General features: G+C 34.7%; 2 protein-coding genes across 3 annotated transcripts; one reads left to right on the top strand and one right to left on the bottom strand.

The window, feature by feature from the left end:
- Positions 1 to 1,623: 1,623 nt before the first annotated feature.
- LOC113701633 (putative clathrin assembly protein At4g40080) lies at positions 1,624 to 2,994 on the top strand. The gene has a single exon (XM_027222382.2). It carries the CDS (start codon positions 1,720 to 1,722, stop codon positions 2,788 to 2,790), a length of 1,071 nt encoding a protein of 356 aa, XP_027078183.1. The 5' UTR covers positions 1,624 to 1,719; the 3' UTR covers positions 2,791 to 2,994.
- A 2,448-nt stretch (positions 2,995 to 5,442) lies between these two features.
- On the bottom strand, positions 5,443 to 12,789 carry LOC113701438 (protein DETOXIFICATION 27). 2 transcript variants are annotated; one of them, XM_027222094.2, is made up of 8 exons: positions 11,507 to 12,789; positions 10,833 to 11,374; positions 10,358 to 10,444; positions 8,275 to 8,331; positions 6,862 to 7,100; positions 6,410 to 6,528; positions 6,040 to 6,129; positions 5,443 to 5,869 (listed from the first exon to the last, which is right to left on the bottom strand). In XM_027222094.2, exons 1-8 carry the CDS (start codon positions 11,810 to 11,812, stop codon positions 5,822 to 5,824), a joined length of 1,488 nt encoding a protein of 495 aa, XP_027077895.1. In that variant the 5' UTR covers positions 11,813 to 12,789; the 3' UTR covers positions 5,443 to 5,821. The 2 variants fall into 2 exon arrangements, with proteins under 2 accessions (XP_027077895.1, XP_027077896.1); XM_027222095.2 differs by lacking the exon at positions 10,358 to 10,444.
- Between the last annotated feature and the right edge of the window lie 977 nt (positions 12,790 to 13,766).

Below are 13,766 nucleotides of genomic sequence, written 5' to 3'. Positions count from 1 at the left end.
GTCATCTCTTAGTATTTGCAATTTGAATTAGAGCATTTCTTCATGAGAAAATATTTGTATGGAGGATGAGTCATGGCTGTGAAAATATAATTGAAAGTAAATGTCAACAATAAAGTCTCCGTTATTATTGATTTTTTAAGGAAAGAAAAAGACAATCATCCATGTTCTATGACGTATGCAGGAGTTTTTTTTTTTTTATGTAAAAAGCAAATTTCATAATCAATTATTGGAGATCGTCCAACTCGATTTGATTTATATTGCTACCCTAATGATATGTTAAACATGCATTAGAAATAACATATCATATTTGCAATTCAACAGATACAATATATCTAAAAAATTTTGAATATAACTGAAATATACAAGAAATTTTTAAATTGTCTTTTAATTAATGAAATAAATCGCTATCACTCCCTTTTGTGCATAGTGCAAACGTCAGTCAGTCAGATCGGTTGATCAACGACTTGTAGGTCACAAACATCGATGGCTAACCTAAAAATAAATTGAATAATTCTCCACGCACTGTTCTAACTTTTGCAAAATTTAGTTTCATCTCTCACTGGGTTTAGATTGGTTTCAACACGCCGTCCTCCATTTTCCGTACTTTCCTTTTCAACTTTTCTAGGATAGTTGTTATTTAAGGAACATCTTACTAAGTCCAAGATAGAGCAAATCGATGAAATATTAGGAGATCATAATTTAAGCAATCTTGATTATAGCTTTCTATAGACATCGTTGAATTAATCATTAGGGGCTGATGATTTTTTTTTAAAAAAAAAAAAAGGTGAGGGCACATTTTTCACATATTTTGTTGGATCATTAGAATTTTGGCCAGTAGCCAAATTGTGTATTTCTGTTCTGAAAACCTCATTGTACCATATGTTCATCCAGTTCTAAAAGGGCAAAAAAGAAATAAAAAAAGAAGGTATCCATCCCATTTAAGTTCGGGTATGTTATTGCAGAAGTACTAAAACGTAGTTGACAAAAGGGGGCCAAAAAAAAAAAAAAAAAAGCTTTTTGAACTTTACCAAACAACTAATAAACTCTTGCATAGCTTGGTTGAGAAATCCCAAATTTTTTTTGAATCAATTGGGTCTTCATTTATTTAACCATTCGGTGAGCTCGGCAATTCATACACCCTGTCTTAGCGTCTTCATTCTTCAATAATGGAAGGTCGGTTGTTGCTGCCATTTCACTCTCACCTGCTTATCCTCATCTCCTCAGCTCCAATTACTTATTTTCATCATTTAAAAGCTAAAAAATAAAAACAAGTTCCAACTTGATTACTTTGTTTTTGTACTTTGGAACCTAAAAAAAAAAAAAATCAACCTAACCTACAACAAAAGGGAAAGTCCCAATTTCCCTGGCCAAAAGAAGATACCTTCAATTCCTTCCCTAAGGACCCTATCCAAAAAAAAAAAACAAGAGATATCCCCTACCATATCTGCCCATTACTACTACAATAAAATATCTTGCTTTTAGACTTTTACCATCGGTCAAATCACGCCTATAATCAGAGATCCAAGACCCTTTCAACCCCAAAATTAGCCAGCAAAAAGTCTCCCCTACTTCCCTGGTTAACGTCTTAAAATTGTTAAACCCCCCCCCCCCCCCCACCACCATAAAACCCCACATTCCTTAACTCACTCCTTACTTCTCTTTTCTTTTCTTTTCTGTCTCTCCAAACTCCTTTCACTTTCTAGTTTCTAACCGCTATCCATGGGGAGAATAACGACGTTGAGAGATCTCATAGGAGTTATCAAAGACAAGGCTTCAGCATCCAAAGCCGCTTTTGTTTCCACCCCTGAAACAATCTCCCTCCGCCTCGCCGTCCTCCGTGTCACCGCCCACATGCCCTCCACGCCACCAAACGACAACCACATCTCCGCCCTACTCGCCCTTGGAGACAGCTCACGCACCACTGCCTCCGCCCTCATCTCCTCCCTCATGGACCGCCTCCACCGCACCAGCAACTCCACTGTAGCGCTGAAGTGCCTCCTAACCCTCCACCACATCATTAAGCGTGGACCCTTTATTCTTCAAGACCAGCTTTCTATTTTTCCTGCCGCCGGTGGATACAACTACCTCAAACTCTCCTCCTTCCGCGACGGTGCGACCGCTTTCACGTGGGTTTTGTCTGCATGGGTGAGATGGTACGCGCGTTACATTGAATCCCTGCTCTCAACTTCTAGGGTTTTGGGTTACTTCTTGGGATCAACTTCATGCAGCATGGAAAGAGATAAGCAAGAAGAAAGAATTTCATCTTTCTTGAGTCAAGATTTAGTCAGAGACATTGATTCATTGGTTGGAATGATTGAAGAAATATGCAAAGGACCTGATCCCAGCTTTGTCGAAGGGAACAAGTTATTGTACGAGGTGATCAATTTATTGAGCAATGATTATTTGTCGGCGGTTAACGAAATTCTGTCACGGCTCAGTGAGTTCAATCTGCGACTCAGCGGTCTGAGTTTCGCTGAGTCGGTCGAGTTAGTATGTGCCCTAAAGAGATTAGAAGACTGTAAGGAGAAATTATCATTGCTATTTCCAGTCAAGAAGCCTTCCACGGAGAATTTATGGGTCTTGGTTAGTGAATTGAGAGAAAAGACTGATAAATTGAAGGTGTACAAGGAGGAAAAGAAGTTGTTAACATGGGGAAAATGTGACAAGGGGAGTGAGTCAGCTCGGTTTGTGATGAAGCGGGATGACTCGGTTCAATTTTCTTCGGGGAGACTCGGTGGAAATAAATTGGCTTTGTTCGTGGTGGAATCCGGTGAGGCCACCACTTTATGATCCGTATTTGTTGATTGAGATTGAAAGATGTTGTAATTTTGGAGTTAGATACCTCCACGTTTTGTCCATATTAAACCAGTCAACTAGGTTTGTGATGACTGATGTGTACATATACATGTAGCCAAATCATATGGAACTCGTCTTCTTCATTATAGGGTGAGATTGAATTTTGATGTATACATGCAACCTAGATTCACGATTTTAGCAGAAGTTTTGGTTAAATAGGCTCTCAAATGAAGCTTCTTGAATTCCACAAAGAACATTTGAGTATTACAGTTTAATGAAGCATAACTTTTGAAGGTCTTGAAACCTTGAATGATGAACTAATTTTGGTAAATATGCTTTATTTTCTTTATTCGATTGAATACTTTGTTTTCCTGTGTTGTGTCAAAGAACTCTCTTTAATTTTCATCAAGGACAATGAATTGTTTTTTTTTTTTCCTAGTAGAAACTTTAGTATAAAGCTAAATCGAAACGTTGAAGATTCAAATAAAAGGCAGGAATAGTTACTAGAGGGAAAAAGGGTATCCAACAAAGAAATATCTACATATCTTGCCTTCGAAACAGAATCCAACTGGGACGTGAGTTCAGGACCTTTCTGATCAATTGGGGCATTAAATTCATTCACTACAAATGTTGAAATCGAGCAGAAAATTAGGTGCATGTAACACTGCTGTCATGTTGGCATCTAAGTTATCTATCTGGACCATGTCAAGATGAGCTATTTATATTTCTCGATGACTTGGTTCTCTGCACACTATTGTGTGCACGTTTTCCACACTGTCTATGTCCATTCTTATTAGTATTTTCTAGATCCAAAAAGGCAATTCCTGATATTACTATTTGTGCATATTATAAAAATTTAAAATAATAATAATAGATAGTAATTAAATATCTAGGGGACACCATTTTTTATGCATTAAGATTCAATTTAGTTGGTATAGAGATTAGTATAGTAATCACGAGATTTTTTTTTTTGACTTTCAAACCCTTCCCTTTCCCCTACCACTTATAAGATTTGAAATCTCTTTTGAAGAAAATGTTACATGTTGATTCTTAATTCTGTCAGTAGTTATACTTCCTATCTAATATAAGGGACAAGGTAAGGTAGTTATAGTGATCTATCTTTCTCTTATAAGAAATAATAATATCCTATTAAAAAAAGGATTAAGTAATCTTGATTTTGATTTTATTATATTATTGCTGTATTGTTGTAGTTTTTTTAGAATTGAATTGTCGTAGTTTGTCAATTTCTGCCTCAACTTGCTATGAATTTTCAATATTGCTTTTGTTTCCAAGTGACAACGATTGTTAGAATAAATATGCCCCGCCCCACTAGTAATGATGACCTTTCGTGAAGAAAACTCATTCTCTAAGAAGTATTTAATTTCTAGTTGCTCGAACAACTACATAGATAGCATAGTACTTAAATAATTTTAGGAATCATGTTGGATGTTTACAATTAACTCAAACAATTAATATATTCATTTGCTAATCATGTATTTCAGCAATTAGTTGAAGGAACTTAATTCAGCGCTAATAGCATATAATAAGATCATAAATAGGAAAAGTAGGTAACATGTCGTCCCCAATCTACCTGTATTACATTCTTGAAAATTGGACTGCCATAAAAAAAAAAAAGGAAAGGATAACCTTCTTTTCCCTGCTATAAAATTGGACCACCATGAATAAATTGATGTGCCTTAATTTTTTTCACTTGCTCTCTCTTCTTTTTTGTTTTTTTTTTTTCAATTAGTCGTCGTTAGATGTGAATTTGACATTTATATGTAGAATTATGGATGACCCATTGTCGGCAGCAAGCAGTATTCTTCAAGTTAAAAAAAAAAAAAAACCAGAAAGAATGTAGGTTGATCACTTCTCATCCGGTAGCTTAGGTCAATATTCAATATCAAAATTGAAACAAGGGACCAAGGGCAGGTTAGGAGAATTCTCAAACTGTCAGATGTCAGAATTGGCTCAAGAAAATTTGGAGCAAAACATGCTTTCAAACAACTTGAGTTGCAACTTTGTACCCTCTCTTGCATAAGCATGTAAGCCTTTGTTACACTGTGCACCTAAAATAACACTTTTTCTTTTCTTTTTAGAAAAAGGAAAGAGATTAAGGTTTTTCACACTAACATTGTATGAATTTTATTATACTAGCATGTCTGGAAGTGTGCCACTTGATCTTTATTTACATTTGAAGTTTAAGCTTGCAAATTTGGCATGTATCTGCACCCGCTAATTTAAAAACTGTTAACGTAAGAAAAGCTTGTTTTAGTTTTATTTTTATTTTTATTTTTTTTTTTTAAAAAAAAGAGCCACAAGATCGTTAGTCTGGGGCTGTTGCGCGGAACTTAAGGTCCAAAACTAGTAATTGTTAGGAACTTAAGGTCCAAAACTTAAGGTCCAAAACTAGCACTCCTCAGAGTGATGGATGATTTGTTTTCTATTACAAAATAGTAGTAATATTTTGGCTTGTATTTTCAGCTTTTCTTGTTACAAAGATCCATGTTTTTCCCCTTTCTTTCCAATGATTGAGTGGAAGTAATTCTTTCACTTGTGACTCCAACAGTTGGCCAATGCTCATTATACATCGATATAATCTTCAAAGGCTGGATTGCCCCAAAAAGGGCAAAAAAAAAAAATTCATAAATTCAACTTATAAGTCATTATCACTCACTTGTTACAAGTAATGCACAAATTTTCTTTTCAAAGGACTTGGTTATGATACATTCACCAAAAGATACAAGTAAACTTTTTGACCACTCCCTACCAAAATCGGATATCAAAGGAACAAACAAATCCACTGGTCATGTTTCTAAAATCTCTCTTCCCTCTCTCCGCTTCTTAAATCCCGCCCCTCCTCTACTGGAAAAAATTAAAAAGAAAAATCATTCCTCACCTTCATGAAGGATGAGCTTCCCTATACAGTGGTTTTGCGCCTTTGATCCTAAACTAGTTTGAAGTTTCGGCTTCATTACACAGTGAGATAGCCCCTTGAATTCATATTAGGATGCATAAGAGCTTATTAAGCCAAGACAGTCCACTTCTTTATGTGATTGCTTGCTTTCTGGGCCTGCAAATCCAAAAAGGAATGAAATTAGAATGCATGGTTATGGTAGCCTAGCAGGCAATTTTGGTATACACTTTGCAGAATTGAGAAGGAAAAAAGCTCTAGCATTTAACCAAATATTTAGTGGCAGAAACAAATGGCAACAGAAAATTTGGGCAATTGCTTTAATTTACCTCTTTTTCCCAGTCACATCGAGCAGTAATGATGACTAATATTAGTGTCTGAAGTACCGTTCCTCCGAATATCATTCCAGCCCAGATGCCCTGTTCATGTTATCATTAATCACAGCTAACTCAAAAGTGATTAAGGTAAAAATTGGTTTGTCTTGGTTTGAGATTAATTACTTAAATATTTAATGACTTCTCAAGTTAGTTTCTTTAGCACAGGTTCAGAGGATAGGTTTCAACATTTATTGGATCCATCAATTATTGTAGGGCCAAACATAGTTAGTATTAAGTGCAAGAGAAATTTATTGTCAAGAATTTGGCAACTGCAAAAATTTGGTGGCCATCATGATTGTTCAGTTCCATCATGGCTACGTACCATAACTCCTTGGTGAAAAACCCATTCCATTGTGAGTCCAAGTGGAAATCCAACCAAGTAGTAGCAGGCAACATTTACACAAGCCACTTGTGATTGCCATCCGGATCCAACTGCTACCCCTGCAATAGAAAACAAAATCAGACGGTATCCAATCAGAATAAATTCTAAAACTGTTGAAAAACAAATTATTATTAGCAATAAAGAAGGATTCATTTTTTTGTGTGCTAACAATATAAAGATTTTTTTATTGTTAGCTACCAGGTGTAAATGCACGTCACATATGTAAGGAGTAAATTTCAAATTTAAATAGAGATTACGAGATATTCAACTAAACCTGATAGTATAATGAAATTCAACACTGACAATATATAAAAAAGTTAATCAAACAAAACATTTAGTATATAAATAGCAACTAATATAAATAAAAATTAACTTCCAATTAATTGACATACCAGATAGAACTGGTTGAATACTGTTGAGGAGAATAGTGACGGCTAAGAGGACAGTGAGTTGATTCACTGCATCCAGCACGGGTTTGCTTGAGGAGAAAATTAAACCAATTTCATTGTGGAAAATAATTATTATGAGGCAGAAGAAAAGCCCAATTATGGTAGAAGTCGCCACAGAAACAATAGTAGCAAATCTTGCTCCTTTCCCATTTCCTGCTCCCAACTCGTTAGCTACTCTTACTCTGCACCATAAGCATTCACAATACGGTTACGACTGAAATTCATAAGAGTGTGCAAAATTAAAAAATTCCGATTTACTAATTAAATTCAAATTGAATTCGAAATTTTTGAAATTGGTAATTCAAAATTCATAACTGAAATCAGGTTTTCCAATTTCGAATTATGCGAACTTGGTTCGAATTTGATAATGGGGTTTTTCAAATCGAAAATTCCGATTTCGAATTCACAATTCGAAATTGAAATCGAAATCGGAATTCGGAATTCCTATTTCGATTTCAAATTCATTTTTCATATATATATAAAATTTTTATATATATGTGTAATATAACATTTATATTATAATAATAATTTTTATATTCTTGAATTTGGTGATTCGGAATTCCTATTTCGATTTCAAATTCATTTTCATATATATATATATAATATTTTTTTTATATACATGTAGTATAACATTTATATAATAATAATAATTTTTATATTCCTAAATTTGGTGAAATTGAAATTTCCGAATTGAATTCGAAACGAATTCAAATTTGGACTTGGTGAATTTGAAATCGAATTCGGTCGGAAATTTTGATACCAAAATTCCGAAAAATTTCGATTTCAAAGTTCCGAATTACCGATTTCGATTCTGATTCACACCCCTAGAAATTCATGCAAAACAGTTTTTTTTTTTAAACAAATTCCTTTGCATGTGTTCAACAAAATTAATATCCCACACCAATAGCTATGGTGCCCCATTGTTGTAATTGCAAGCTTGTACGTTTGCAGGGAGTAGACGTGAAAACTTTGTTTGTCGACCAATGAATAATTCTGGTCTGCTTTTACCAAGAAAAGTTCTGATATCCTTCTCATAGGTAAAAGATGAACAGCCCATATTAACAGTTTTAATGTACCATTGCTGTTGTAATTTATTTGTGATCACAAGCATGTGCATTTGTTAGAGTGGAACGTGATAAAATTTTTCAGTCCACGAATGAGTGATTGTCAAGTGCAAAATAAGGCCAATTCAGATAGAATGAAGAGAAATTTTGCCTACTGGATTCTTTTCTTTTCTATGGCACAGAAATGAATTCGTCATGGAATGAAATGTAATCAGAAATCTCAAAACACAAACAGGAGTTAAGACTAATTTGCAATGAAACGAGAAAGAACGTATGATATGATGGATCTTACCCAGTTGCTGCAAAGAAGCCTAATGGAATCATCATCTCCCATCCATTTATTGTCATGCTGCAAAGGAAAATAAATTCACATTTATTAGAAAAAAGAAAAAAGACAAAGAGCTCGTCATAGATAGAGAGATTGTAGTCAAAAGATGTTCTGCTTTGACAAACCTTGTAGGCCAGTTTAATTCATTTCTTCTAGATGTGTTATTATATCACATTTGCTGGATTACGTTTCCCAAATTAATTGATTGATTGTACTAATGGTGAAATTAATTGATTGATTGTACTAATGGTGAAATTAATTGAATCACTATCCTTTTCGAGTGAGTGATTGTACTGAAAGGCCTGCGATTGTTTACACAGGTGAATTATGGAATAATCAAAAAAAAAAAAATTTTTTGAGATAGATTGGAATAATCAATTGAAGGATGATCATCAATATTTTCGCTCTATCTTAAAGGTATATAACACTATAAAGCCGAAGTAATTCTTGCTGAAAGAACAATTTTTAAGAGCTCAAGATCCTATTTTTGGAGACTAATATGATGAGATATATATTACTGATGAAAATTTTCCAAATCCCACAGTTTTAAGTTTAAATTTGGAAGATGCTTTCTTTTTACTCTGCTTATACTTCAAGTCAAGTTTCTTAGTTTTTTTTTTAATTTTTAATCAAAACAATAGGCTCGAAAGCATAGTTATTAAACCCGGCCCGGAGGGGAACCCGGCGAAAGAGGTGGGTGAACGGGTTACTGGTTCAACCAGTGGGTGAGTGGTTCAACCGGTGGGTCACGAAATATATTTAAATATTATGTTTCATAATTTTTGATATGGTTAAAACTATAATAAATTATGTCATAGTAAATGCTCAATTAGTCTAATTTATTATAGAATCATTAATTCTTATAAGAATTAACAAAACCTAAATGCAATTAGTAATCCATCAAATTTCAAGAATAAAATTTTATCTAAGTATAATTATCTAGTTTATTTATGAATTTTAAATGCAAAGAATTATTAGGAACGATATTTGCCTTTAGAATGAATTATGTGATATGTTATTTTTTAAATTCATTTCATAATTTATAGAGTCTGGGGAGTAATAAAATTTATTAAAAGATTCCAAATAAATTATGTTTTGGAAAATTAAAATAAGAATAAGTCTAATATATAATATAAAAAAAGACTAAATATTAAACAAGTGAGCTGTTGGTGCAGCGTTTGTTGCATTTCCTTCAATACAAGAGGTCGTTGGTTCGAAGCTTCACTCTAGCATCTTCCAAACATTTTTAACATGCAAACCCGGTTTCCTATAAAACCGAAGCTTCACTCTAGCATCTTCCAAACATTTTTAACATGCAAACCCGGTTTCCTATAAAACCGGACTGTTCTCTGGGTTTGACCGGTTGAACCGCCGGTCCGTTGAAAAGTCAACGGTTTAGTTGTCAAAACGATCCAATTAGCTAACCGGCCCGGCTCAATGGCCGGTTCACCGGGTTGACCGGTCGAACCGCCGGACCGGGCCGAGTTTAATAACTATGCTCGAAAGGATGACTCCCACTATGTCAAGATGACACTTTGCTAGTTTGCTATTGAATTATATCATTTTCTTGCCCGCATCAAGAAACAGAGTAGACTAATTTGACTAATCTTAAATCAAAGAGTCGGAGGTGGATGGGTTGGGTGATTTGAAAAAAACAGTGTAAATAAGAGATTTCGAACTCAAATTTCTCATTCATATTATATAAAAAATTGTTTTAAAAAAAATCAAAGGGTCGAAAAAGTCAACGGACAGTTCAAACTTCGAGGGGACCTAAGTTTGACTAATAATATAAACGTGCACATGCTCTGTGCTTGTCAATTTTGAAAAATTCCAGCCAATCTTGAGTACTACAATGGATCTACTGCGTCCCAACTCTAATTTACAAAGTACCGAGAAACAATGAGAGTATAGTTTAGGGAGCTAATGTACATTAATTTCCTAAGCAACCAAGAAAGTATCAAATCACATGTTTTTGATAGTTTTCAAGGCGAGATATTTAAATATTTGTAATTGTTGACAAGAATCAAAGACGTGGAGAATCACTTACCATACAGATAAAGCATCCACTGCAATTTCTGCATTCTTGAGATTTCCGGTCATCAATATGAGTATTCTATAATACCAGTTCTCCAAACTATTGACAGGGTTGTGTTTGGATTGCATTTTCCGTCATTTTTCATGGAAAAATTACTGTAGCGATTTGATATATGTGAGGGAAAAAGGTGATAGGGAAATGTGATCACGGAAAACGATAATATTTTCCGACGAAAACCTTCAATCCAAGCAAGGCAAGGTTTTGTTTAACACACACACACATATACATACATATATATATATACATATATATATATATATATATATTACTCGTTAACAGAGCTGAAAGTGATTTTGTTGTGGTGAAGAGAAAAAAGGTTAAACTGAGAAAGTAACAAAAAGTAAAGAAGTCACTCAAGATGGCAAAACATTCATATTAATATGAGAGCAGTTAGGGAATAGAAAACCATTGGCAAGAAAAAGCCTACCAAAGCATGACTCCAGATGATGCAGAGAGCTTTAGGAACTCCCAAAGACCCGAAAACGCTTCCATCGAGAAACCAGGCCAAGTATGGGGACAGCCACCGCAAGCGGTGTAGATAAACAAACCAAACACCAAAACCCACCACGCAAAGTTCAAGGTCACGACGGTTCCCACCACTCCAAGCTGGAATCCATAAACAAACAGCCAACTGGTGCAAATATGTACAAGCAGGGCTACCAATGAAACCCAAGCAATCACTGAATTCTTCAGCTGACTTTGCAGAAACCTCTGCAATGGGAATTGGAAGGCAAAGCTGAAATGCAAAGGAATCATCCACAAGGCAACACTACCCGAGAGCTCAGCCACGTTTGCGGGCTGACCTAATAGTTTCAAGATTGGTGTAGCGAAGATGTAAATTGACAGAAGTAGTATACAGCAAGCAAATAGCACAATCCACGAACGTTGCATGTATATCCCTAGCATGTGGTATTTCTTGGCTCCAAATGCTTGTCCACATAGCGTCTCCAAAGCACTTGCCATGCCCAACTAATTTCCATAACCCCAAAAAAAAAAAAAAACAGAGAGAGAGAGAGAGAGAGCCTGTCAGAGAAATAAATTTAAAAAAATCTGCGAATATAATAAGTAAAAGTTAGAATTCTTCAGAGAAATAAAATGTACCAAGAGGCCGAAATCGAACCCAACGACGACGTTATTGATGATTGAAATTGCTGCAAGCTCAGTATCGCCAAGATGGCCAGCAAAAGCTTGGGTAATCACGTTCATGGAGTAGGAGGTAATTCGACTGAAGATGGCTGGGCCAACAATATGCCATAGCTTCTTCGATTCAACAAAGACCCTTCGCCTGAGATTTTGGTCGTCATCATCAATTTCATATTTGGATGACTCTGAATGCAGCAGTAGAGGAACTTGATTTTCTTCAACGTTGACCAAATTCTCGAATTTTTCCTTGTTATTACTAGCCATTTCCCCCCCTTTTCTTCCTTTGCTGAAAATTTCTCGTGGATCTTCAACAAGAAGAGAAAGATTTGAACTTGGCAATTGATGACATTCCGCCCTTGCGGTGGCTTACATATATATGTGTGTATATATAATGCCCATTTGGATTGGTAGGCAAATCAATTGGATATCAGTGTACACGTCACAAGAAAATTGTGGAGGCAGTCTAAAGTTTTACACTAGTACTGAAATCAATTGGCTGGTCTATCAGCGTTACGTCGGCAAGTCCACGATGGTCTCCCGCCTGGAAACTCGTGTCCAAACGAGTAAAAGAAGTGAACAGGGAAGCAGGCACATTTTGTCAGCCAATTCATACGCGCTTAATTGCACTAATTAATTAATTCAGGTGTGTATCTATTAGGGACTTAAGTGCCAACTGCTAAAATCCACCTTCGTTGGGAGTTGTGGACAGGAACTTAAGGACTGTAATCTACTCTTTGAAAGTTTATCTTTTGAGTAAAGGCTCTTGGTCTGAGATGGACAAATATGCCAGCATCGTCACATGTAGGTGTGGTTAAATAAACTATTGTGACTTTTAGGAAGAAATAGCTCCATTTCTTGCCAAATATTCAGTCATTTTTAGGGTCTTGTATCTTCTTCTTTTTCTTCTCCTCCTCCTGTTTTTCTCCTTCTCCTTCTCTTGCTGCTTCTTCTTTATACCTCATTTTTGGTATGGAATCTTTTTCTCGTACCGTATTCCTTGCCAAATATTTTGTCATTTTTTGAGATGTTTTTTTTATGACATGATAGCAATCCATTCATAGGATCAAATTTATAACTTAACAATATTGCAAACTGACCAACAATTCACCATACGATGCTAACATATAGTTGGACTAACTCACTCTTATGTCGCAACGGATCTTCTGTCCCACACCCTGTGACACTCTCTGTCCCATTTTTATTATATTATTATTTCTCTTTCATAAATATCATGTTTTAATTTTTTTTGTTTCCTTAAGATTCAATAACTATTAATTGAGTAAAAAATAAATACAACAGTTTCAAAAAAGCAATATATGATAGAAAATTAAAAAATAAAGCAGAAAATTCATAAAAAATCTCATTTTTTTTGTGCATTTTGATTTTTTGAGGTTGTTAAATTTTGTGTATTACTCAATTAATAGTTATTGGATCTTAAGGAAACAAAAAAGAATTAAAACATAATATTTATGATTGAGAAATAATAATATAATAAAAAGTGGAATAGAGAGTGTCACAGGGTGTGGGACAGAAGATCCGTTGTGTATTAAATATAGAAAAAAAATTTCCCAAATAATTTTCAATCCAATAGATCTTTCTATCGAATGCATGGATTGTGCAACTTCATGAAGGCCCTAGTTATAAAGATTCTAATTACTGTAATAACTAATAAATAGAAAAGCTTTAATAGGGTTGCACAATCATTCAGATTGAAAAAGTCAATTTAATTAACCCAATAAAATTTTTTATTCTTTTGCAGAAAACCTTTTGCAGAAAGTTTCATAGATGATTCTGCTCCAGCTACCCTCCGCCCACGATGATCTGTATAAGGGTCTATGAGTCTTATGATCTTACCAAACAAATATTTAAAGAAATAAAATAAATAATAAAGGTATGAAATTGCACTAAAAAATAAGATAATATTTCCTCATAAATCTTACTAAATCTTGTTCTCAAACTAAAGTTCACCTCTTCACTTGGATCGAGTTCTATCCAGAAGTGTTACTCCTTTCTGCCAACTTCTCTACATGCATATTTGCCTTCTTTGCCTGTTTTCCACAAGTAGCCAGTTTAGGTATCAAGTGGAATTGTTTATTCCAGCAGAAATAAAATTAAAGGTGGAAGAAAAAAACAAAGATTAAATGATTAATCTGGGAAATTCATGTCATATGATATTTTCAACCACCTCTTTCTCCCAATCATACCTAGCCAATATCGT

This window comes from Coffea arabica, chromosome 7e (assembly GCF_036785885.1).
Source record: "Coffea arabica cultivar ET-39 chromosome 7e, Coffea Arabica ET-39 HiFi, whole genome shotgun sequence".
NCBI classification, from domain to species: domain Eukaryota; kingdom Viridiplantae; phylum Streptophyta; class Magnoliopsida; order Gentianales; family Rubiaceae; genus Coffea; species Coffea arabica.
This window is presented reverse-complemented; position numbering and strand designations above follow the sequence as displayed.